The sequence below is a fragment of the Rousettus aegyptiacus genome, unplaced genomic scaffold, assembly GCF_014176215.1.
Source record: "Rousettus aegyptiacus isolate mRouAeg1 unplaced genomic scaffold, mRouAeg1.p scaffold_m13_p_2, whole genome shotgun sequence".
In the NCBI taxonomy this organism is placed as follows: Eukaryota; Metazoa; Chordata; class Mammalia; order Chiroptera; family Pteropodidae; genus Rousettus; species Rousettus aegyptiacus.
The window spans coordinates 56,092,157-56,120,007 of NW_023416295.1; the positions used below are offsets into that span (position 1 = coordinate 56,092,157).

The 27,851-nt window shown below is 36.0% G+C and overlaps 1 protein-coding gene and 1 pseudogene across 4 annotated transcripts in view; both read left to right on the forward strand.

Annotated features, from left to right (window-relative positions):
- Positions 1-3,817: 3,817 nt before the first annotated feature.
- Positions 3,818-3,933, forward strand: LOC118614220 (annotated as a pseudogene).
- Positions 3,934-7,075: 3,142 nt separating this feature from the next.
- The window catches only part of RBMS1 (RNA binding motif single stranded interacting protein 1), a 195,375-nt gene continuing 174,599 nt past the window's right edge, over positions 7,076-27,851 (forward strand). The window contains exon 1 of one of the 4 annotated variants that reach the window (XM_036236517.1): positions 7,076-7,555. In XM_036236517.1, the coding sequence (XP_036092410.1) occupies positions 7,481-7,555 (75 nt within the window). In that variant the 5' untranslated portion in view covers positions 7,076-7,480. The remainder of the gene's footprint in view (positions 7,556-27,851) is intronic. The other 3 variants (XM_036236518.1, XM_036236519.1, XM_036236520.1) reach the window with 3 other exon arrangements.

A 27,851-nucleotide genomic window follows, 5' to 3' on the forward strand; every position in this document is an offset into this window, starting at 1 on the left:
GACAAAGAGTCCCTTGCATACTGATTGTGCTTATTAAATGCTTACTGGATGAATTATATAGTCACTAAATTATTTCATTCGTCCCTTTGTGGAGATGGTGAGCTGGGCTAAGTCAGTTAGCATACGATAATGAAGAAGTGAAAGCTGCTTTACGGACCACTCATCCCAAGGAGAGCTGATCTAAGGAATGTACATTCTCTACAGACAACTGAGTCTTTAGTTCCACCACATTCTCAGGGAGCAACATCCAACTCCATGCATTACCTGCTAAATTTAGGATATAGTAGTCCACCATCATCAACACTATTAAATATCCACTGTAATTGAGTTTCTCAACTGTGCCCAACTTGAGTCCTCATATTTACTAAAACAAGGAGTAGATGGGTGGGTGGTCATTACACAGTCACTCTTACAAATTAAAAAGTCACTAAATTCTACATCGGAAGGGATCTTTGAGCACTTAATCACCATTTCCTGCCACAAATTCTGTGACATGTCTAATCCTGACACTTTTCTATGTGCCTCTGATGAATTTGCACACTAATTCGATAACTGGTGTTCGAAGAGAGGTTCAAACTGTGTGTCATGAGAGGGGAATTTGATCCAACCTGTAGTTGAAGGAAGTCTTGAAGCTGTGTCTTAAGGAAAAAGTAAGAGTGGACAAGGTGAAGAATGATAAGAGGTGCTCTAGGCAGATGGATCAGAAAAAGTCAAAGCTAGTTGGAGTTGTACAACAATATGGAGAGGGTTGGAAGGAGCAGGCACAAAGGGAAGGAAAGAACTATAAGCCAAGAGCTAAGTAAGGTAGTGAGAAGAGATAATCTGGGTAATGGAAAGGGTCTGGTCAGGAAGTTATGAGCTGTGACAAAAAGTGTGAACTACACGGTGTTTCTCAAACTTTGGTGAGGGATAGGGACATATTCTGATATTTTTAAAATGTGTGTTTCATTTTAAGTATATTACCACTCATAAAGATAATAAGACTTTAGTTTCTTAAGACAGGTTTCCACAAAATATCTGAGAAAAGACAAGTTAGAAGATTTATATGTAACCTTCACTGAAGACTGAAACAATTCTGTATTCATGACAAAACTTCATTATAAATTATAACAACTCATTCCCTTTTATTTACATTCTTGTTTAACCTTCCAAGAACTCTAATATATGTCAGTCACATTCGCACTTAAAAAACTATGTGGCCTTTCTGATTTAAGTGTTCAGTAAACATTATACAGATATTGTCTACTTACCTAGTGTGGAAGTAAGAATGCTCACTGATCAATAATTCTCCAAATTCTGCATTCAGTCTTTCTAATGAACCTAAATCCCATTTCCAATTCACTGATGCACTAGCACAGGAGCTTTTGTAGCAAAATTTCTAATTTTATCCCTCCATTATTTCAATACTCCCAGGCAGATGGCAATAGAACAAAGGTAATAATCAATGCTAATTTGTTTCATCCACTTTTGATTAACTGTAATTTAAAAAGTTTACCTTTGGTTAAATTGAAACCAGGTTGGAGATCTTGGGTGAGACAATTTGTGCTTCAAAGTCTAATTTGCTGCTGCTTCTGCAGGGACACATTCCCCCAATACAAGATTCTTATGGCTGACCATTCTCATTCATCATGTCTCCACCAAGTGATTTTCTCTGATAATTCTACTAAAAATTTCTAATCCAACTCCTAAAGGTTAATTTCCTCCCATTGCCCTGTTGCTTTCTTAATAAAGTTTATCACAATTTATCATTATTTTATCTTTGTCTCTCTCACTGGATCATAAACACCAAGCAACTGTATCCCCATGTCCTGTACATAGAAGGTGCATCTAAAATGTTCGTGAAGGTATAAAGGTATAACTTCTCTGGCAAAAAATTATTCAGTGGCTCTTGCTCTCCTAGGGGTCACCTTAGCACAAATTTCATTAAGAATCCTTCCTGAGCGTCTTCCCCTAAACATGGTAAGTATGAAAAACACATTTTAAATAATTTGTTATTATTAATTTTTTTTTTTTTTAAGGAACAGCTGATGTAGGTTTCTAGAGAAATAGCTGATCCAGGCTTGGACATGAACTTCACAAGAAACTGGGACAATCTTAGCATACTAGAAAGCAAAAAAACTCTATCAAAAACTATTGGAGTTTGATAACAAAAAAAGACACAGGAACCAATTCAAATGATCGCCCATTGATTGAAGATAATTTGAGTATCAACAAAAATAATGACCACAACGGATCGAAACAAATCAAATATATAAAAATCCCAAAGTTCGGAATGTTACTTAAAACTTGTTAGCTTTGGAATTTCCTTATGCCATCAACTCTTTATTCTGAAAATTGATAAATGGGAAAATTTATTCTGCTGTTCTTGTGCTAACTGTATTTCAAGTTAACTAAGGAGTTTAAAAGAGAAAATTCTTCTCCACAGACAATTTCCAACTAATAAGTGCAGAAGTAGTGACAAAATTATAAAAACCACAATTTTGTAACCTCTAATGAAATAATGAATTGAGGTAACATTCATAAATGACTGTTAAAACCATGGACATTAAAAAAATAAATTTATTTAAATTAGTTTCAAGCATACAGTACTTTGGTTAGATATCTATACTGTTCATAAAACAATTCCTCCAACTGCTCCCTCCCTCCCCTAGCCCCCACCTAGCTATCACATCAATGCCAACTGTACTCCCTGTTTCATGCTCCCCAACCTCATGCCCAGCTATCAACTACTAATTTGTACTTCTTTAATCCTTCATGCCATTCTCCCAGCCCCCCCAACACTCTCCCCTCTGTCTGTCACCAAATTGTCCACTATATTTGTGAGTCTGTTTTTGATTAGTTTGTTCTTTTTGTTCCTCAGATTCCACATATAAGTGAAATCATATGGTATTTATCTTTCTCTGTCTGACTTATTTCACTCAGCATTATAACCTCTAGGTCCATGCCATGGACATTTTTAATGAATCCATCAGACCGACATTACCTGACTTTATTTATTATTTATTTATTTATTTATTTATTTATTTATTTATTTATTTATTTTTTATCAATCTTAACACCATTAAAAGACAACTGGACATCATATGTCTCCTGAGGCGATGTGATGATGCACATCATATCACCTATGTGTGTGCAAGGCTATCTATGAAGTATTCTTTGCCAAAAAAGTGAACCTGCATGTAATTAAACCTCTAGAACTAACCATCGCTTTAAATGATGCCACCAGTTTGCAATCAGCCATGTGGGAAATTCTATAGGACAAGTGACCTGGTTTCTTTCACAAATAAATAGCTATTTAAAAAGTGAGTTTGGGTGAATTTTTATATATTAAAAGAGGCTTAGGAGATATATCAATGAATTTTAACATTTGGACATTGTTTCATCCTGATTTAAACAAATGGACTACAAAAAGTAATTCTTAGATAATTGGAGAAAACTGAACAAGAACTGGGTATTAGTTGATCTTAAATAATCGTCAATTTTGTTAGTTGTGAGAATGATATTGTGTTTTAAAAAGTTCTTATTTGTTAGAGGTGGATATTAAGATGTCACAGGTAAAATGATACGAGTTTTGGGGTTTTCTTTAAAATACTCCAGAAAAATAAAAATGTGTGTCTCTGTGTGTATGAAACATAAATGACAACATGTGAATAAATATGGAAGCTTGGTGTTGGGAACAAAGAAGTTATTATTTTATTCTCTTCTGTTATTGCATTTATTGGAAAATGAAGATGTGGTTCCATGGTGCAGTGGTTAGTACCTCTGCTTTACATGCAGAAGGTCCTGGATTCACACCCCAGTGGAGCCACAATCCATGGTCTATGGCCATGCCACTCTGAACAAGCCCAATGTCTGATCTTGGAAACTAAGCAGGGGTGGGCCTGGTTAGTACTTGGATGGGAGACCACCTAGAAAGACTGGGTGCTGTAGGCATAAATGATAATAAACAAATAATTTTTAAAAATGATCAATTAAAATTAAAAGCTGAGTTTTGTTTTTAAAATGTGGTGGTATAAAATATAGCAAACATACAAAAGAATCTATGAACCACTGAAAGAAAAATATTAAAGTACATTCCTATAGCTCTACAACCTAGTGCAAAACATGGAGCATTACCATTTCTACAAGTCCCCTTTGGCCCTCCCTGAACATCTCCCTTCCTCTCCCTCAGTGGTAACCACTATTCTTAATTTTGTGTAATAAGCCCTCTTTTTTATTCATAGTTTCTTTCTTTTTTACTGCCAATGTATCTGTTCTTACACAATTTAGTGCAGAGTCATATTTTCTGTTATTCAAGGTCATACAAATGGAATCATGCTTTATATTGACTTGTTTTTTCAACTTCAGTCTTGAAATGATCCATGTTGATGATTTTAGCTGTAGTTTATTCATTTTCACTGCTGCAAAGTGTTCTATTATATGCATATATATTAACCTTTCTATAGTTGATAGAAGCTTTAGTTATTTTCAGTATATTATGAAAATTACTGTACATCTTTCTTGGTACAAATATAAAAAAATTCTTTGAGGTGTATACCTACAAGTAGAATTACTGTGTCATAACATACATACAAATGAGATTGGGTAATGCTGAACTTGGGTTGTACCAATTTATACTTCATCCAGTAAGCAGTGTTTTCGAGATTTTCTCCTTTTATACAGCTTCACCTACTCTTAATATTTTCAGAGGTCTTAATTTTTTCTAATTTGGTGAATGTGAAATTTTATCTTATTGTAATTTTCATTTCCTTTAATAATGAGCATGAGGATCTTTTCATATGTTATAGGGCCACTTGTATTTCCTCCTCTATGAAATACATACATTCATTCTTTTGCTTATATTCTAACTAGTTGTTTTATTTTTTCTTATTGATTTCAAAGAGTTCTTTATATATTCTGTATATTAATCTTTTGTAGTTATATAGATTACAAATAACTATTTTGTGGTCTATTTTTCATTTCTTTATAGAATCCTTTGATGAATCAGTGTTCTGAATTTTAATATAGTTGAATTGATCAGTCCTGCACTGTTGATCACCTTATTAAAGAATCTTCTCCTACCTCAAGGCTATAAAGATATTCCCTATATGGTCTCCTAACAGCTTTATAGTTAAGTTTTTTAAATCTAGGTCTTTAATTCACTTGAGCTTTTTTTCTTCCCTTTTTGTGAGGCAGGGCTCCAATTTCATTTTTTTTCCATATGAATAGCCAATTGACCCAGAATCATTTATTGAAAAGCTCATTCTTTCTTCACTGCTCTGCAATACCAACTCAGTCATAAATCAAGTGTCTACATAATTGTGGGTGTGCTTCTGGGCTCTCTAAAACAGGCTGAATTTTCATCAGCCAGAAAAAATGTAGAACAGTCTAAATTTGATAATTTCCCTTATCTCAAACATAGAACTTCTCAGATTGTTTTTGTTCTCTTCCTTCAGTCATTCCTCTAAACCATTATTCCTAGTCCTCATAGGCTCTTAACGCGCATGCTAATGTCAATTTTCTGCTCAAAAACATTGAAGGGTCCCACAATGATGTAATATAAATAACTATTTAAGTTCCCCTGCTAGACAGTTAACCACACCAACCTTCAGATTAACATTAACCTCAACAGTGCCCAGGATATAGCAGAAGCTTGGTAAATACTAGTATCTGTATAGGATTTCACATAGGTTGTCAAATTTTTTTTTTTTTTTTAAGGAGAACATGAGTTACCACCTGGTGTATCCAAAATGTTCTCATAGAAACTTATTTTCTTTTGTCAAAATGTATAACCCAGAAGTTTGTCTAAATCCTATAAAGATTATAAAGGTTTCAGCTTAACATTTCATTATTTTAAAGTATCTTACTAAACTTGTTTTGAAATGTAATCATATAAAAATGTAACTGCTTAGCAAAATTATGCATTCCATTTGAGTTGGGTTTACCTTTTGTGCCGTTAAGGTAACAGACTTTGGGAAAACCGAAATGACAAGACAAAGTAATCAAGGTCTATTTAATAACAAATTCACTTTTCATTTTATTAGATGTACAAGAACTCCAGTGTGGAGGTGCTTTCTTACTTATCCTATTTGTACATTTTGGTATTATCTCTTTTTGAGCTAGAATATAAAAGTCTTCTAAGGCAGCTTCAAGGACCAATTAACTCCATTAAATTATATCTAGTTATGTAGTGAACTGAACCACTGCTGTCTGGGACTGTCTAGGGCTGTGACAATTAGGAGAGGGAGAGAGGCAGAGAGAGAGATTGATTTTATATGTCACTGAAGCACACGGCAACAATATGCCAGCGTGACTTTCAAAATGGCCTTAAAATATTCCAAACTCAGGGAGTTTCCTCGCTCCTGAGTGGGAGTTGACAGACTGTCTGGCAGCATTAGGAAAAGACAGAGAAAAGCTGATGCCTACATTGTGTCCTCTAATAATAACATTCTGCTTCAGCGGCATCTCCCCTTTACAAGGATCCCTCTATTTGTTGTGAGAGGTGTGTGTGTGTGTGTGTGTGTGTGTGTGTGTGTGCGCGCGCTCGCGCGCGCGTGCGTGTATGCGCGCGCGAGCTTTGCCTCCCCTTGTGTAGAGGGCATAATTTCACCTCTCGCATCTAGGAAAACCAAACCGAAGGACACTAACCCTCCCAAGGTCACCTAGGAAATCAGTGTGGTGGCCCGGGGTGGGGGGGTGGAGGAGAACCCAGGTGTCCCGACTCCAGGTTCGTGGTTGGGCACCAAATCATTTTTCTTCCCTTGTGAAAAAAAAATCACTGGGAGGGGGGAAGTGAGAGATTAATCAGATTTCCTCCTCTTTCTCCTACCTCTCCTCCCCCTTACGGGGATATAAACTCAGAAGCAAAGGAGGAGTCCACTCTGCAGTTCTTAAGCTGAGTCCCCCAAATCTCCCCCACCCCCCACTCCGACACAAAGCGATCGGGGCTCCCAGGGTTTCTGCGCGTCCAACCGCCAGCCTCGGAGGTGAGGAGTGGTTAAAACTCAGCCCTCACCTCCAGCGGGTCCCGGCTCCGCTGAGCCCAAGCCCCGCCCCCGCCCGCCCTTCCCCCACGGCCTCGGCAAGCCTGTCCCTCTCCCCTCTCCCAATCCGGCGCACCCACCCCAGATGCCGCCTGGCACCGATCGCAGCCGCCGCCGCCGCCGCACTTTCCACTTGTATTGATCACCTCCTATTCCCGTTCAGCCTGCTCGCCGGAGCGGAGCGGAGCGGCCAGCGCGCCAGCCCTTGGCAGCCCCGGAGCAGTCGGGCTCCGGGAGGCAACTCCTTGGGAGCGCCCTGTTCGGGGTGCCCTCTGCGCTCTGCAGTCTCTTTCTCTTTGCCTGGGAGAAGAAGGAGGAGGAGGAGGACGTCTTGTCCCGGCTGGGAGGTGGAGCAGCGGCAGCCGCCGCCGCCGCCGGAAAGGGAGAGGCAGGAGAAATCGAGACTTGGAAACCCCAAAGTGCCCGCGACCCTGCACCGCAGGCTCCCTTCCAGCTTCATGGGCAAAGTGTGGAAACAGCAGATGTACCCTCAGTACGCCACCTACTACTACCCCCAGTATCTTCAAGCGAAGGTAAAAGGGTGCCAGGGGTGAGGACGCCGGGGGCGCGCGCGGCACCGGCCCGGGGAGGGGCGCGCGGCGGGCCCCCGCTGCCCCCGGCGGAGTTGATGGAAGGTTGCTAACTATAGCGCTGGCCTGGGCAGAGCCGGGCGGCGCGCGGGGCGGCGGCTGCCGGGGGAGCGCAGTGCGGGGATCGGGTTACAGAAAGCCGCGGGGGGAGAGACTAGACAGGAAAGAGCCGCCAGCCCCTTCCTGGTCTGGGAGGTGGGGAGGGTCGCGGGGCCGATCGGCGCCCCTCGCGGAGCCCCTCGCCGCGCGCTGGCTGCTCGGTCGCCGACTCTTGGGGCCCGCGGCAGGACCCGCTGGCGGCACGGCTTTTCGACCCCTTCTCCTGGGCCTCGCCTTGCGAGCAGAAACTCTCAGCTTCCCTCAGAGTGGCGCGGGTCCTCTCACCCCTCGGGGGACGCCCCTCAGCCTCCACGCGCGCGGCGTCTGGGGCTTGAGTGGGGGACGGGACGCTTTACACCCCACCTCCGGCCCTGCGCGCCCCACTTTCGCCTTGATCTTTGTGCGGTGTGGCGCTTCACCTGGTTACTGATTTCTACTTTTACGCTGGTGTTTTGGGTAGAAAAGTGGCCAAAGTTCACTCAGCGTTCATTGATGTCGGTTTTCAATCATCCCTGTAGCTTTTGCGACGAAAGGACAGTGGGCAGATTTCAGTGCAGAGGAGGAAGTGACTTTGTATTTAGTTTAGAAGAATACTACCTTATATATTTACCACGGATCGATATCCAATGGCGATTTTTCACAAGTGGCCTAGACAGACTCTTGGGTAACACAGAGGGTGACGTGTAGCCGTACAAATTGCGACTGGCTTTCTAGGGACCCTGGATACTTGGTTAGTGGGCTTATATTATTTTTATGAGAATTCGATGCCTCCTAGACTCATTTAAAAAATATATATGAAGTCCATGAAGAGAGGGTTTCACTACTTTAGAAGCTTCTTCCACAGTTTGGGAAGGTGGAAGCTGGCTGCACCAGCGTTCTTCAGCAATTAGCATCTCCTCTCACGACTCCAGGTGCCCTTCTAGATCACAAAAGAATATGGATGCAGTGCCTGAACTTACTTTGGGAGATCGTAATCATGCCCTGGTTGCTGGCAGAGGGCACTTCTGGCCTGGTGCAAAGAATCTCTGATTCAACCTTGATAAGCTTTTCTTACAGTGTGTGTGGTCCATGTTACGCACTACAACATAGCTCTGTATTTGTCCATGTAAAAAGGACACTTGTCAGCATAGAGACCAGAAATTTCCTGGCACCCAAGGGCCTCATTTTCACTCCCTCCAATTCATATTTTACTTTGAGTTGCTAGAAAGCAGCAAGATGGTAGCAGCAAGGATACCCATTATCCATTTCTGTGTCGTCTCCATAAATTTGTTGTCAGAAACTGGAGGGTGGTGCATGTTTTTTTTTGGTTTTGTTTTTGGTTTTGTTTTGTTTTGCAAGCTACATTGTAAATATAAGTTGTTCCAAGAAATTTTGAGGCATAATCAATAATCAATGTACTACCTTTTAAATGTCATATATGTTTAATGCACTTGTTTAAATTATGCAGCATTGGGTGGCTGAAGGACAGCCTATTTAACACTTAACTATATGAATAATAAATACACTCAGGTGAAGAAGAAAAAAGGCCATGTTCCTACAAGCACATTCACCTTAGTAATTTTTATGTACCATTAGTAAGTTAGAAACCAAGTACATAGCATTTAATACAGCTAATGCAATGCCATTTGGCTCTTTTTTGCCCCGTAAATAATTGAAGAGAGAGACAAACGGCAAGAGCCTGCTCTAGTAATTAGGGTCGGATCCCAGAAAGCTTTAGGGCCCATTTTCTGAAAGTGTTCTTCCTGCATAAAGCATTTAATATTGATTTGTGTTACAGTAAATGACATTCTCAAAACATATCTTGCTATTTCTACTATGAAATCTGAAATCCTATTACTCCGAATCCCTTTGTTTCCGGAGAAGGACACACATACTCACTTGACCTATATAACATGGTATTAAAGTTTGATAATTAAATCTAAATTCCCTATTGTAAAGTATCTTGATTATCTCAGTAAGAGACATCTCCTAAAATATAAAGTGACTAGCTGCAGATTTTCGATATGCACAGTTCAAAACATGTAGCCCTTTTCTTATTTTCCCTTAAGTATCTGTTGGTAACATGGTAGTGTGAGTCATTTAAGAAAGAGACTTCATTTGATTTATGGTTAGTTTAAAAGCAAGCGTTGCCTAATCTACCTACATAGTTAATAAACTCAGAATCTGTTGTCTACAGTGATGATCCTTGCCTGTGTGTGCGTGTTTCAACCTCCCTGAAGTATGAGATAGAAAACATCACTCTGTTTAAAGTACAGTGATGTGTTTGCTGGTCAGAGTTCTTTTGAAACTTCTGTTTGGAGGCTGTATCAAAAACTGAGGAATGACAGTTATTTACAAAGTGTTATTTGACTTAAACTTGTGATCAAGAGAGGATGTGATTGTTTTAAACTGAGGAAGAATAAACCGATAGGATTTCTTTTCATCAAAAGTAGTAGATACCAATTAACATGGCACTTGAAAATGAGTTTTGTTCCCATACTTTTAAAAGTTAACAAATGTCAGATTATTCTTTTGTTAATCATCAAATCAGAGTCTGTTTGGAAAATTTACTTAGAATTTTCCCCATAAAAAACAGTTGCTTCTACATTTTATTAGCAACAACAAAAAAAATGGATGGAGCTGTATTACAGTGTGTGACCATATTGGTATGCTTTGTGCTTTGACAGGAAGAGAAAATTATTAGAAAAAGGAATACAGCTGCATAAAGTAAATTTAAGGATGCTGTGGAGGGCATGACATGGGTAGAAATGAAGGAGATCTTGGAATTTTCATAATAATTTAGTGTAGGGCAACATAGATTTCAAGTAACCTGATGTTTCATGCTTTTCGGGTTTTTGTATTTCTGTCAGGATGGTCTTATCACAGCAAGTTCTCTTTATTACCTGACATATTCAAAGATGTAGTTTGATATAGCTTCATACATATGAGCACATGTTGTTCTAAAGGATTTTCTGACATAAAATGACTCATGCTATAGTATGAAAAATTAAATATGGTGTCCGCTTTGAAGCTACACAGAAAAATTCTGATAATTTAACGTATTTTATTCTAAAGATTTGTATTATGCATTTTCAAACAATGACTACATTAATTTCACTTATAGTAAGTATAGCCAACCCTTGAATTATGGTCTGTTTATTTCAAAGATATTACAACTTACCAATGCATGTATGCAGATATTTTATGAGAATCGAAAATATTCTGTTTCTTTTGAAGAAAGGGAAGTACAAAATGTTCTTTACATGGTTTGCTAATATTTTGTATCAATTAAAAGCAATTTGATGCACTTGTGATCTTTATTCAGTTACGAAAATATGTTTCTATAAAATATTGTATTGAAAAAGCTTGATGTTTAAGTTTTTATGTATACAACAGTATTGTTTTCTATACTAAAGAAATGTTTGTTTCTAAAACAAAGTTGATTTTAAAGCCATTTTTGTGTAACTGTATACCAAAGAACATATCTGAACCGAGCTTCAAAAGCTGGAAAACGAGTACAGTTTTGGATTCTATTAATAAAGCCTACTAGAACAAAACAGTTTTTCTGAATTGAATTTTTGGGTGCATTAATATTTTGTGAATTCCTTAACTTTTACTTAGTTGTAGCTAAATGAATAACATGTCAACCTTTTTCTACAGGAATTAGCGGTCATGATTTGATATATGTAGAACGACTAAGCATTTTAAGGTGGATTGGAGGTACAAAGAATGATATATTAAGACTTGGGGTGCTTTGGGTCTTAAGAAGTAACCACATTTATGAGTTGAATAAAGTTCGTATAAGTGTATCTATAATAAAGTAATGCAATATTTTAGAGGATGAATACGCCTGTTTCCTTAGGTGAGTGGAATATTGTGGCTATCTGGAAGTGATGTTGGAAGACTCAAGGTCATGGGAATGTTATTGTAGCACCTTTCCCCTCTGAGAGCTATTTCTTCTGAATTTCCCATAATACACATAATTTTTTTGTATGTTGGGAACCAAATCTTTAGCTACTAGAAGGGAACAGGAAAAGATAAGTGAAGAGAAGTTGGAAAGTATTAAACCAGTTAGTATCAGCATAACTAGATATACCTTACATGTTTGGCAATCTTGGGTTTGAATTTAATTTCAGATATGGGCAATTTCCATGTAATACACTTTTAAGAAATAAAAAAATTTAAATTCGTCTGATTTATTGCTCGGACTTTGTATTTTGCTTAATGGTTTATTAAAACTTTAAAATTACTCCAGCTTATTTAAATAAGTACTGAAATTTTAAGTTAGGGGTCTTTTAGCTAAAGACAGAGGGATCTTTTTTTCCTTTTCTTTTTCCTAAGAAAGAAGTTGCCAGAAAAGAAAATCCTTTTATCTCCATATCTGCATAACCAGTAAAAATCATGTGAGGAAGTTCAAGAATGGAAGGTTAAGTGCTTAGTAAAAATGATACAAACACTTACATATCGTTCATTCTTTCTAAAGATGAGGAATTTCTTGTCTAGTCTGTTTAATATTGGATCTTCAGTTCATAGAAGTTTATTTTCCCCAAGCATGGTCTTGCTATATCAGTGTTAGTCTGTCTCTCTTCAAAGGATATCAACACTCTTCTGGTTTCTTGCTTGATTCCCAGAATACTAGGTGCTAAATAAATGCACGTAAATGACTATTATTATTGAGAATAAGTACCCGCCAAATTTTTTTTAGACCAGAAAAAAAATCATAGATCAAAATCTACAACTATAATCAGCATAATTTTCTGATGAAATCTCAATATAGTTTGATTTGTATTTTGATTTATTTTATTCTTGTAATAAAATATTTCAAATATTTTGTGAATTGAGTATGATCCCTAAGATGAATCACATATCAGTCGGTCAATGATTAATTTCTGGAGTCAAAAGTGCCTTTTTGTGCAATCTTTATTAAAAAATATGGATCCAGAAAAAAAAATCTCATAGTGTATATTAAGGGGGGAATGTGATATGTGATGAATCGGTAACTCAGCCTGTCTTCGCCCCCTATTACTGCCCTTCACCAACACAACACAGACTTTTTCCTGCTTAATTTTCAAGAAAACCCCCTTTTTTACCAGGGTATTTCAGGCTTGGTAAAAACATTTAATGGATAATAACTAAGATATAAATTATCGTTGAGGTGTTCAGAATTCTAGTTCTCTCTCAGTTACTGACTGTTGCATAACTCTCAACATGGCATTCAGCCATCTAGCTTTTTATTCCATTCATTGGGATATATTATAGGAATAAGCGAGAACATGTCACGTTGCTCTTAAGTGGAAGTGTTTTAGTCAATGTTGCTAACATAGCTTATTTTAAAGAAAAATCTTTAACGATAAGTCATTGATTTAAATGCAGTGCCATAATATTTGGTATAAAATTAAACTAGTATTCAAAATTGAACACTGGGCTTGGGGGTTTTATGTGGAATAAATTTAAATGTTCTGTTTTCTCTGCTGTTTATTGTAATGAATAAATAGTAAAACCAGGTGGAACTGGGCTGTGCCTCAAGAGGAGCAGCACTTGGGCGATACAGACATTTACCACTAGCAGTTCTGTTAGATGATACACAGCAAAATGTCTTCTCAGAACCACATGTGCGAACGCACGTGCAAATTTGAGTGGACACACCAATTTGATAACAGAAACTAAACATTTCTTAATCAGGTCGATATTGAGGGGAAAAGTATCAAGAGAATGATGACAGCTAAGCCAAGAACAAATTGAACATGTATCCCCTATAATTGAATTTCTTATTTTTGCTTAGTGCTTTTAGCCTCCTTAACTTAATTATGTGAATATTTTAATTTTTCAAACAAGCACTGGAAAATAAGCAGTTCAAAATTGATGATGATGATGATGATGACGATGATGAGAGAGGAGAAGAAAGAGAAATAAAAAGGAGAGGGAAAAAAATCAAAATCCTAGACATCCTAGGGGAGAAAATGTATAAAACGTTGTCCTCCATACATTGCCTTTTCCCTAATTCTTAAATGGATACATTTGTCATTTTAGAAGATGAAGAAAAGTCTTCTGGATGATGAATATGAAAACCTAGATTATGAAAGAGAGATTAGATGCTAATAAGAACAGTTAACCTGCTTGTAAATCGGGTACTTTGAACACACAATTCAGTGTCTGATGGATGATCTCCTATGTTGGCTGTAACATCTGTATTCTGGAGTTGTTTACTTTTAAGCTGGTACCTTGTTGGAAAATTGCTGAGGTTCATGGAGGGCTAAAATACTAACTAATCGATTATATTACTGGAGTGACCCCAGGGCAACCATTCTGTGCACTTGACATTGGGGAAGGTTAGGAATTGTAATATCTGTTCCCTGGCTCACCAGCATCTCACCAGCTAACAGGGAAGATAGAATAGACACAATACAAGAAATAAGCAAAGAACATTTTGCAGGATAGTTCACCCAGCAAGGGAGCATACTAACCAAGGGTCTAAGTGACAAAGAAGGCACTAAGATCTATATGTGGGATTAAAAACAATGCCATGCATTTTGTGATAAAAAAAGCAAAGTGCTAATAAAAGCTATAATAAACTTGGGAACTTTAAAAAGAAGTTGGGCTTTAGTTAATGAATGAAAATTTCTTGAATCGATAATCAGCATTGTTTTGTTTTTCTTCTCTTTACAATCCTCTTATGAGTACTTAGAATTTAAAGGATAACATTTTTTGATACTTTATGTTAACTCCTTCCCCTCAGATTCTCATATTCAATTACCTTATTTTACATTATTATTTTTCGAGTTTTATGCTTATAAATGTGCATAGGCAACCTATTAGGGTTGTGAAAGATTGAGAATATAATCTTTAAATGATGACATAAAGGTTACGCAGAAATGTTACTTTTATGGTTTTAAACCACTTGAAATGATATTTATTTCTCCTGATTCATTTGCCTGGTTCATGGTAAAGGGGAAAATAAGTTTGGAGTCTTGTTGTGATACTAATTAGATCATTACGTGTCTGCAATCAACACATTGATACTGTGTCTAATGTGAGTTGGCATTTTATCAGAAAACAACGCACTTTTTTTTTATTATTCCTGATCTTTTGTGGACCTAGCTATTTATTCTCTTTATTTGGTCACTATCTAGCTTTACTTCTTTTAAAATCGGCTGTTATTCATCTCTACAAAGGAGCTCAGTCCTCCAGGAGTCATATTATGCTGTCCTCTCTTCAGCTTCAGTGTAGGATACGGAACCCAGCCCTCTGGCTGCCCATTGAACAACATGGTGCTGTTCGACTGCTGGGTCCCAGATAAAGAGTGGCTTCGGGGAAATGTTTTGTGTAACACAATTAGATCATTTTGTAGATAGCAAAAAAAAAAAAAAACAAAAAAAAAAACCTTCTTTTTTACTGGTCTTGAAGGAAAAATGCATCATTTTTCCAGCTCTGCAGGTATGGGCCCATTGTACATGATAGTAGTTGTTTTTTTACATAAGTTGAAAATTTTAATAATTAGAGTGGGCAGAATTGAATGGCTATATCATGGAATCCCGTGTTTTTAACTTGATTTTCTTGTGAAGAAAGAAATCAAAGTTGCCAAAATGATTTTTAGATGATAAATTTATATTTATACGTAAGCTCTTTAAATGGCACTATACTGTTTTTCGTATTTAATACTTTTGAAACATGGTGATTTTGAAAGTTTTTAATTGGGAGTATATTTCTACTACTGGAGAACCTCTTAACCTTTTCTTACCTGTAAAATAACAGTGAGGTATTTTCACAGTTTATATAATACAGTCTCAGATAAAATATTTGGTTCTAATGAAAGTAAATTTTATTAGAAATTTATGATACTGCCAGCTTTACTTTTGTCTTCTGAACAGCAATTTGGATTCATACCAAACATGCTTTTGACAAATGCAGACATTTATAAAAAGAAAAATTATAGTTTTTATTTTCAGGTTATTAATGAAATACTCTCAAGGTCCTCTGTGCCTCACACAAAGCACAGTTTTGTTTAATTTCATTGTTCTAAAAATGGAAGTCTTAAAAAAAAGTTTCCTAACCTCAGCCTCTTCGTAGGTTACATTCAACTTTGATCACTTGCATAGTTTTATTAAATGATAACAACAACGCTGGGCAGATGGTTGGTATCTTTCTGGGGCTCCTCTGTGTGTTTGTTACTCATTGGGCATACCTTACCCAAGTGAGTTGTGTTTTCAACAGGTTTTGTTCTAAAAAATTCACTTCTTGCTTTGAACTTGAAACTCATTTCCTATATTTTATGTCTAAGGGCTGCAAAGTGGGAGTAAGTGGGGATAGAGTCCATAGGTTTGGGCAGTCTCAGTGTGTCTTCTCTTTCCCTTCTTTTCCCTCACTTCCTCCTTCTCTCTTCTCCACTCCTGCCCTCACCTTTTCTTCGTGCAGACCAGGAGCAGTGCCACTTTGGATTTAACTTCTACAGGTGTGTGTGCTAATGTTGGGTCTACCAGGGTGATGATTGTCACATATAAGCTACTCTCATTGCATTTGCCCAAATCCAGGGACAAAGCGTACCTGACTTAATTTGGCTGAAGAAACTTTACTACCTCTCCATGCTACAGTTTATGATTAAGAATTTGCTAACTACAGTTGCTTCTTTGAATTGGATTTTCTTTGTGATTCTTATCCAATTTTATATGGAAATTTAAAATAAAATTTTACTTGGTAATGTACAAGTGTGTTATAGAAGTGCAGACATGAGGTAATACTTTGAACAAAAGAACATAATTATCATAATAGAAAATGTTTTGATGATAAATGTATACTCTAATGAGATTGGAATGTAAATATGACATAGCGAAATGGTAAGACACACTTTTTTCTTAACCCATACTAAAATTTAAAATCACTCATAACCTTTTTTTTTGGTTTCTTGACTATTTCACAAAACTATTTTTTATCTAAAGATAATCACAAAAGTATTATGTTTTTTAATTTGCGGAAGACTAAGAAAGATGTGTTTCTTACTTGGTAATAGTTCCTCAGATTTTAATTTTAATAGCAGAAATCTAAAATCTTGATTTCTATTGCTTTTTTTAAAAGACCAGATTATGTCTTAATGTATAAATAGTATTTAAAATGATAGTGGGTGAAATCTGGTGTTCTTTTCTACCCCTCTGTCTCTATCACAGAATTCAAATTCATGTTTCAGCAGTACAGGATGTTCTTCTGTGCACATCCTTTGAGCCTTCGAAATTTGATTTGACTGTGTGGTCTGACGATAGCATGTTCAGATAAGTACATTGTGATAGTAATCTGTGTGTCTGGGCCCTAATGAACATCTGCTTTCTAGGGCGCCACAGCAGCACCTTTCTTTGTTTCCTCTTCCTTTTGCCTTTTTGATTTAAATCTTGTTAAACCTGGCAAGTAGAGTTGTTTTTCAATATGCAAATACGCCTATCTCCCTTTTTTGGGGGAGGAAAAAAAGCCAGATATTTTAAATATGAATGCATTGGGAATTTAAAAGGAGCCTGCAGGAAGCAAGCATTAGTTCTACTATTGACAACTCAAGACTAATTCTACTAAAATCATCTAGTTAAGATCATGTAGTTGGAACTACTTGGCCAATTTAATTAAATTCAACAAACACTGAGCAGTCATTGAAGGTGCAAATATGTAAATAAGACATGATTTGGGCCATCATGGAGCACAATGGGATAATTTTATTTAGTTGTTTATTGAAAATTTTTATTGAGGCAGAATACATGCAGGTAAGGTGCACATATTTTAAATAGATCAGTATACAGTATATAATAGCTACACAGGTCACTCTATAACATTTCCAATACCCAGAGAGCACCTTCATGCCCCTTCCCAGGTTGTACTCCCCAAAGGAAACCACTAGTCATACTTCTGTTTTTGTAGATTGGTTTCTCCTGTTCTTCTTGTACTTTCTAAAAATGAAACCTATGGTATGTATCCTTTTGTGTCTGGCATCTTTAGTGTTACTGTTTTGCTTTGATTCATCCATGATGTATGTGTAGCAGATGTTGGCCCTTTTTTTAATGCTATGTAGTATTCTATCACAGAATATACCACAATTTATTTGTCTACTTTACTCTTAATGGGCATTTGGATTATTTCAATTTGGGGCTATTATGAGTTTCCATAATTGGCACAATTATTTTTTTATGTCATTTGGTGAACATATGCACTCACTTTTAAGAGAGGAGATGGTAGGTCATAGGATATGTGTTTGTTCAGCTTTGGCAGATACTACTAGATATTACCAGGAAAAGCATGAGAAATGTAATTGCTCTACATGTCGCTAATACCTGGTATTGTCAGTCTTTTTAATTTTAGTGCTTCTGGTGGATAGTATCTTGTTATGATTTTAATTTGTATTCCTGATAATTAATAATGTTGAGCACTTTTTCATGTTTATGGGCCATTTGGCTACCTATTGTGAAGTTTCTTGCTAATTTAAAAAAAGATAACAGCTTTGTTGACTATAATTCACATAACATACAACTTAACCTTTTGTTCACTTTTTATATTGGATTTTTCTTTTTATTAGTTTACAGGTTTTTAAAATATAGTCTGGATACAAATTCTTCATCAGATACATATATCAGAATATCTTCTCCCAATTTTCAGTTTTTCCTCTTACTGTCTGATTAATGTCTTTTAACAAACAGAAGTTCTTAATTTTAATGAAATCCAATTTACTCATCTTTTATAATTATTGCTTTTTGTGTCTGTTTAAGAAATCTTTTCTTACTTTTAAGGTCATGAAGATACATTCTTATATTTTCTTCCAGAAGTTGTATTTACCTTTCACATTCAGGTCTGCTATCCATTTCTAATTAATTTTTGTGTTTGGTATAGATAGGGTCAAGATTTGTGTTTTTTCCCCCATCGAATATCTAATTGATCCAGCACCATTTATTGAAAAGACATTTTGCATTTTCTCCTTTGAGTTTCAGTGTCACCTCTGTGGTAAATCAGGTCCACATTTATGTCTTTCTTTTTCTGGACTTTTTGTTTCATTCCATCTATATCCTTGTGTCAATACAACGTGGTCTGAATTATTGTAGCAATATATTAAGTGTATGTTCTTCAAAGTGGTCCGAACTATTCTAACCTTTACATTTTTTTGTAAATCTTAGAATCAGTTTGTCAGTTTCCGGAAAAAATAAATCCGACAGGATTATTTGTTGGAATAGTAGTAAATCTATACATCGTTTTTGGGAGAATTGATATTCAAACTTGTAAGTATAACTCTTCTTATTTATGTATGAACTCACCACTTTTAAAGTAATTCATAAAAAAACACAATGGAAAATTATTATTGTTTTAAGTGATCATTTCCTAAATTCATCCAATGATTTTTTTCAAGATCTGTAGTATGATAGTTGGCATAGGCTCTGTTAAGAAAAGAATTCTTTTGAACAGGGAGAGAGAATATTTATTATCAGAGATCAAAATTAATTTTGAAAAGTAGCTTACTAAATGAAACCTTGTAAGAATAGATGACATTCTTTTGGCTTTTCTTGAATGCATATGAAAATATGACTGATTCTCCTTTTATACTCTTTATTCTCCTTTGAGGCTTTGTTTATTTGATGTTGCCACATCTCATCATCCTATCTTATATATTTATAAGCATAATAATAAGTTGAAAATTAGTTGTGTTTGGAGAATTTCCTGACATCCCTTGTGATTTTTCAGTACGCTCTGGATATTGTGAAAATACAGATTGGGAACGCTGCTTAGATACGGATTTCTAAGCAATAGAACATGCTGCTCTATGGGCTGCAGCTCCTTGAAACACTTCTTTAGATGTTCTAAAAGTCGTGTGTGTGTGTGTGTGTGTGTGTGTGGTGTGTATGTATGTATTTCATGCTTTAAGATTTTTAAGCTTTGATTATTGCTGTATTCAGCCAGCCAAAAACAACTACATAGAACTTTCAAAGCTTATTAGTTCTGGCTAGGTTAGCTTAGGTTGAGTAAGAGGTTGAATAGACGACTTCTGAAGTTCTTTTCAACTCTAAATTTTATTATTCTGGGAGTTTATAACATCCAAGAATCACAGACTCAGGGAACCGGAAGGAACTTTAAGATAGTCTGGTCCAAGCTACTCGTTTTACAGATGACGAAAGATACCCAAAGTGAAGAGATGGAAGTAGAACTCCAGAGAGGCAGAGAGTTGGTAAGAGAGTGGCAGGAGGGCCAGAGATGGGGAGAGTGGAGGCCTGACCTCACATGACTGGTCAGTACACTGACCTGAAGAGGAAGGAAGGAGAAGGGAGGCCACACACAGCTTTAGCAGTCATTTCAGGAAATTTATCACAGAGGTTGAACTGGGTTGTGAATGAGCCAAAGTCACCAGCTGCTGTCTGATTAGCAATCAGTAGTGGTCACTCTGAGGTCACCCCAGTAGGTAGGGCTGGCCAAACTTCTGCCTTTCCTTCCACTAACATGGCCGCTTCTGGTTTACCAGAACTGTGTCAGAGCTGTTTCTGCTTTGTTCTCATGTTTCTAGTTTTGCAGATTAGCGGGGGAGCCCATGGCTGAGCCCTGCTCATCCTCCATGGCTTCTGGTGTATTTGTGTCTTCGTTCTCCTTCTGGATTCTTCCTTTATCACATTTCTAAGGGTCTTTGTTTTATAGCCCTGGGTCTGGAGCCAAAACCCTCTCTCTCACTTTTTCAGTGTGCCTGGAGCTTTCCCGCATTGGCAGAACAGACTCCAGACTACTTCATTCTTGCTAACTTTCATTATCCGGCCATCACTACCTGCTATAACCTGTTTGGTTACCAAAAACAACACCAGGATAAAGCAAATAAACAAAGCACTCAAATCCAGAGAAGCTCTGTTCAAATACCTCTTTTAGTCTACGGCCATGCTACCCTAAACAAGCGTGATCCTGTCTGATCTCGGAAGCTAAGCAGCGTCAGGTAGTACTTGGATGGGAGACCACCTAGGAAGACCTGGTGCTGTAGGGATAAAAAATAACAAGGGATTGTAAGCTGACAAGGTCCTTGCAATCTTTGAGGTTAACCAAGGGTTGCCTCGCAAAAAACAAAACAAAACAAAACAAAAAACCTCTGTTATTTGTTAAAGCCACCCCTTGCTCACCACTCTGATGAGAACCATCTTCTTCCTAGTGCCAAATACTCCACACTAGTCTCTGGTATCTCATTTCTTCTTGAGACACTTGACCATAGTTGATAGCCTTTGACACATCACACGATCATGCTTCAGGACTTCTGTTTTAGTCAATTGTGTGGAGAATTTCAGAAAGAAAAAATGCACAGTAAGTGGCATCAACAAACCCACGTGTCACTTGGATACAGCTTTTCCCTCATGTTGCTTGGATCATATACTCATTAAGTACACTAGCTGAAAATATCATGCAGGCTATATGCTATAAATTAGGGAAATCAAATACAGGAGAAATTGGGATATATCAGGCAAATAAAAGAGAATGATTTTTCCACAGTTTATAAAGAGATTCGCCAGTGAAAATGCTTTCTTAGTTAATTTATACGCTTCAGAGATTATTACAGGTCACTAAGCCTTGACAGAAAGTATAATTTAAAGTTAAGCCATTAGGAACCATGACCTATTAAAGATTAATTACATATTAAGAAAAGTAGTTTGTGAAATAATTTCTTAAGTCAGTTAGAAAGGATGATTTCGTTGTTATATTTGATTTACATCCAACTTCTTAGGAATGCATGCTTGAGTAAAGGTACAACAGTAACAACCTTTGTTTTTGTTTTTGTTTTTTGTTTCAAGAATCCTCTGCACTTATTGGTTTAAACTTTTTTTTCTTTTTCCTCTCCCGTAAGTGTGTGTAACCATAACTGTAACTGTGAACTTTGGAAGCTGTGGGATGCATGGAAGGAAATGCCAGAAAGGGATGTGGCAACTGAAAATTGTGGTAGGGACTCTGTATAATCTGTAACAAAACCAGGTTATTTGTGGCCCATTATTAATTGACAAGTGTCATAGTCAGGGAGGTTTCTTCTTAGGTGGTGTGGTGGTCTGTTTAAAGATTGGTGAAAGACATGCCTATTTAGACATTTCAGGGTGCTTTTTTTTACAGAGCAGTTGATTACTTGGGCCGGAAAGTTCTTAAGTGGGATCAAGTGAATCATTTTAAACAACATGGTGATCCAAAACATTTTGTTAGTGTGTAAATTAGTCTCCCAAAGGACAGCAGCAGTCTTGTATTTGGATTTCCTTTACTTATTTAAGATTCAGCAATGAAAGGTGGGCATGCTTGACACCTTAGAAGTCATGTGGATTATTTGTCTTAAGTTAAAAAGTTACGAATTCAGAGTGACTGAAAGTCCAAAAGGAAAGTTAGGGTTAAAATAAGCACATGAGTAATTATTATCCCAAGAAACACAAAATTTCCTTTCCTATCCAAGTTTACTTTCAAAAACTAAAAATTCCTGGTTTTAGAACTTCTCTCTTAACTTTCTCCATGTATTATGAAGCTGTTGAGCACAGTTTATCTACAATTTTTAAGAATATACAGGCAAATTGAGGCAGATGTATCAAATTCTGTGTAGTTATATACTCATTCTTTGGCAGCTTGTAAAATCTCATTTTTAATTTGTTTAAAAAATTGAGACATGAGAATTTACTAATTCATTTTTTTTCTTATATTTAAACTTTCACTAAGTGGCATTTCATTTAGACTACACTATAACAAATTTACATTATCATCTAATGTAATTTATCAGTTAGGAGGGAAAATACTGAAAAAGTCAGAAGATAGTAGGAAAGAAAACGCATAGCATGAAATTATATGTATATTTAGTAACAGTTTAATGTAGCATTTTGTTAACAGTAATTTTTGTATCTGTGGTCTCCTTTATAAGAATGTAAGATTCTTAAGATGTATATCTTGTCCATTTTTTCTGCCTATTATAAAGCTTTGCACATAGTAGGTACTTAATAAATAAATGTTTATTAAATCGAACCTATATCTTTTGTTTACTAACATGATAAAGAGAAATATGAAGCCAGAATTCTCTAGGGACGAAATGCTTCTGTTTAAAATACACACATGATTAGGATAAAAATGGGCTTTTAGTCTAAATTACCTGAACAATTTTCTTAATCTCTGTCTTTACTATTAGACTTCTAGTTCATGCTTAGCAGGCTATCACTGTTGTTAAGTTAGTTTGCACTTCATGAAATACAAAAAACAAATATTCAATGGCAGTCTAAAGTTAAGTATACTGGATAGAATAGGTATAGAAATGGGAGGCCCATTAAAATGAACATTTCTACTCTATTAGTGTAGTTTTTTGAATAACATATGGATGGGGCACTATTATCAAAAAGCAATAAAATTTTTCAAAAGGGCTATATTTCTAAAAACTATATTTCTTAAGTTTAGTTGGAAGTCTCTAAGGGCCTAGAACTTTGTCTGAAAGAATACATGGTTTTAATTGTCAGGGTTCAGACAGGAAACTTATGGCATACTTACACTTGTTATTAAAGGAATGTTTAATAGATGAAAATATTTACAAATGTGTTGGAAGGACTTAGGGAAACCAAAAGGGATAATGACATATTCTGAGGCCAGCAAAAAATGGGCACCTTCACGAAGCATAGTCTAGGGCTGGGGGTGGGAGCTGTGACCAGAACCTAGAAGGGTATAGAGGAGGGCTGCTGGAGAAGAGCGGTGATCTTCAGCTGAGGTCCAAGGCCAAGGCCAACCTGTGTTCAGCAAAAATTCCTCACTCTCCTCTCACCTTCGGATCTCCTGCCAGTGCCTACAGTTGGAACCTGTAGAAAGCTGGAGGGAGGAGGATCCCTTTGAAGCAAGGCATTATGGGTAGCCTCCCACAGCACAGAATAGGATGAAGAAAGTAGACAAGCGAGCAGAGATATGGCGCTCAATAAATACTGGTTGAATAAACGAATGGCTGCTTAACTACTTTTCTTAATGGATAGTGTTGTTTCTTTCAATAACAGGGCATTATTAATTACTTGAATAAGTAGTATTTAGTGAATGTCTACTATGTGCAAAGCATTTTGCTAGCCCTATTGTTATCAGTAGTACATAAGTTTCTAAGAAAATTAGTTGCTAGTGGAGTTGTACCTCCCTTTACATAGTAGATACTGAAAACAACCAAACAAGTGTTGACATCAAATACTTTGAGGAGACGTAAAGTAATCCAAAGCACCTAATTTCAAGTAAATTTGAGAAACTTGCTCTTTAAGACAATGCTGTAGTGTGGCTCAGTCCAGCGAAACTTTCTATGATGATGAAAGTGTTCTTTACCTGCACTGTCAGATACAGTGGCCACTGGCGCCATGGGTGCTATTAGGCACTTGAAATTTGGCAAATGCAGTTGAGGAACTGAACTTAAAAATTTTAGCCACATATGGCCAGTGGTTCTCATATTGGACACTGCAGCTGTTATAAATTGTTAATATATGCTCCCTGATTTAATTTTTGTAGGAAATCCATTCGAAGTTGGATCTAGTGTTTTCAGAATGCGAGCCTCCATGTATAGGAACCCTGCAAATACTGGTGGCCAGAATGTAAAGAGAGAAGAAATCAAAAGCAACTAATGTGGAGCAGGTCCTAAGGCTTTGGCTAATAAAAGCAAAAGATTCAAGAACACTTTTATGTTATATAATGTATGTTTTGCAAATGTAGGTTATATTTATTTAGACTGAGTTATATTTAAAAATAGACCACTGTGTCTAGGTTTCTCATCATTAAAGAGTCTACTTCAATTAAAAATAAACAGTACATTTATTTCCGTGATGTACTTATTCTGGATATTTGATCCTTAATTACCATACTACTTGCTTTTATGTATAAGCAGTTGGTTACGAAAAAGCTATTCAAAGAATGAATATAGGAAATCTAATGTACAGCTAGAAGAAATCACGACTGATAATATATTAAAACATCTATATTTTCTCTTAAAGAGAAATATATATATTCAGCTTTATGATAAATCAGAGTGTTCTCTTGGCTCTTTTTATAACCCTTTTTCTTCCTTTTAGCTTGTCTTCAGAAATCTGCATTATCTTAAGTCTAGAATCTGAAAAAAAACAGTCACTTGAAGTTCGTAATTGTTCCATAAGGAAACAGATTATCACATAGTAAATATGACATATTACCTATAATGCAACTGAAAATACAGGGCATTAAGTTCATGAATATTTGTTTTCTGATTATTCTTATTCTATTCAAGTCTACCTTTTGCCTACCTTTTTCATATTCTGCTTTATTTGATCTGTATTTAATAGGACATAACAGTTATGTATGAGACCGTGCCTTTTAAAAGGAACAAGTTCTAACTTCATTATAACAATTTTTTAAAATGACTCTTGCTGTACAAACTCAAGAATGTTTTTGTTTTGTATATTGTGGTAACATATACATAACATTAAATTTACTATTTTAAATATTTTTAATTGTACAATTTTATGGCATTAACTACATTCACATTGTTGAACATTTTTTTTACCCTTAATATTGATTGAGAGGTGATGTTTCCAGTTTCGTAGAGTTTTTGTTCTCTTCCAAGAACAACACAATTGTCCATAAATTCTCATTCATATCAGTGAAGAAACATCTGCTAAAATCCTATCAAATGGCATTTTAAAGTGGATTAAGTTAGCAAAGCTATTGTAAGCTTATTCATCAACATACAGAAAGAACTTGTTGAAATAACTTTTTAATACACAAAATGGTACTTTAAATAGAAAGATGCAGTTCTTATTTTTCTTCTTTCCATTCCACTTTTGAAGGAATTTTGTCAAACCCAAGTAACTCTATAGGACGATGGTATGGTATGCTAAAGAAAGGTTATGGTTGTAATGTATGTGACTTTTTCTGTGACTCACTTTCCTTTAATGTATTGCTCAAGTTTGTATAATAATATCCAGACTTAAACTTCCTTTCTTTTGTTCATTTGATTGAGTTCTTGAGTTGATACTAACATAACAATGATTTTTAACTTGCTTTTATGTGTGATACAACACATAATTAACTCATAATGTTTTGTGAAAATATAAAAGGTAAAACCAGCTTTCTTTCACAACGTGCCTTCTTTCTACTTACCCATTGCCGTAGTAACCAGGTAAACACTAATGAAACCACATGGGCATCAAAAAAGTTTCTCACATAATTTGTGTTGAAAGTCTTCATAGGATCTTTTAAAAAATACTTTATTTGGGTAAGGGAAGGAAAGATTCAAGTGACGGAAGAGAACAAGTCAAATTTTATTTCAATAGAGAAAGAGAGTTGAAGGTATGGAACTCTATTGCTGAGAAGAGTTTTCAGAGCAGACTGTTCTGGTATTTTATACCAATTATGTGCAGTTATTGCTTTGAATAAATTTTGCTGTCCTGCTGAGATGTCCTCTTTATAAATCCTGGAGCAATTATAAGATGGAAGTTTCAAATGTATAAACAACGTCCTTTGAACAGTAAATAAGCCTCATTCTTATAAAACTCAGGGGTAGGAATATATCTTTTATTCTGTGGTTCTCTGCCTTTCCTAACTCTTTAATTATTGCACAGAAACTAGTGTCTACTTCGAGTGTACAAAAACATGAATTTTTGCCTAGAAATACTTTTAAATGATTATTTTCATCAAATTAACAAAATTTTTCTGTTGTTATCACAAAATAACCAGTATACTTAATACCTGTTCAGTATAGCTATTGATTATATATTTCTATATTTCCAACCTTAACAGTTTCTAATAGATTACCTTTATCTATAGACCTGGAAACAAAACACTACACCAAGTCATTGTTCATGGGGAAAAAAATGACACCCTTAGAGTATAACATTAGACTGAATTTCCAAATGTCAGCTTGTTTTATGTAACAAAGCCAGCTGCACTAATTATGGCAAACAATTATGGCAAACAATATAAAATCCTAAAGAGAAGTCAACTGTCACTTGGAGTTGATTGTAAAAAGACTGAACTCTATTATTTTGCTGAACTTAGAGACCTTATACAATGTTTACAATAAGATTTGGAGAGTTGCCTAGCATTGGAATATATACAGTTAAACAACACAGTTCAACAGCCCTTTTATGTCAGCACTGCTAAAAGACCACCATTATACTCACATGATAGTCATTCTTGGAACTCTTAACATAAACAGGAATAGAGAACACTCATTTGTAATTCTATGTAAGTGCATGTGGGATTTTATTTTATTTTATTTTATTCAAATAACCCCCTATGGAAACTAAAGATAGCAATAATAAAGGGATCTCTGAATGAGAATTATTTCTTTGATTGTCAAAGAATGTAATACTTTTATTTTGTTTGTAACTGAGCCTAAACAGTCAGTTCTTTGGACTTTTATGTAAGCGTATGTAAATAAGGGAGATTGTGTTTAAATTTATTACAAAGTAAATTTTATTTGTTTGAAAATACAGTAGAAATTAATACAAAATGCATTTCCTGGTTCTCTCTCTCTTTTTTTAGAAGTTTACTAAAAATAAATGCAAAGAGGCACAGAATATCATAAATGGACCCAAACACAGGCTAAGTGTCAAGTGCACATCATGTTCTGTTGAAGTTAGATTAGGTCAATTTAATAGTAATAGTTAGGCCAGAAAGGTCGATCCTTATTGTTGATGGCAACAATAAGTGGGAAAGACAGACAACTGAAGCAATTTTTTTTTTTGGAAAGCGGAAATATTTAAGGTATTGATTTATAGTTCTGTACTTAAGTAATGTAAATATATATTTTTAATACACGTTTCGGGTTTTTTCTCCTGTCAGTCTCTCAAAGATGTTTGGCTTTATCATTCTGAATATTAAATTAAACAACAGAACAAAGCAGTTACGTTGCTTGAGTCAAGCCAAGAGGAAGATTTGAGGTCACTGGAGCCAGTGACTTTAACTGTTTTTGCCTGTTTTCTAGACTGTTGTCCAAAATTTGGGAATTTATTAAGCATGTTCCTAGAAAGGTTTGAATTGTTTGACAGAAAGTGGACCTGTTATACAGCCACAAAGAAAAAGAAAAAAAATAGTCAACTGGATTTATAAAAGGTTTGCAGTATGATATTTGAATGACTGTTAAGAGTACCTCAAAAATTTAAAAAGTTATCTGAAACATGATTTTTGAATAAAAAGTGAAATATTTCCCTTCCTCTATTCCTGGCTTGAAACTTGTAGT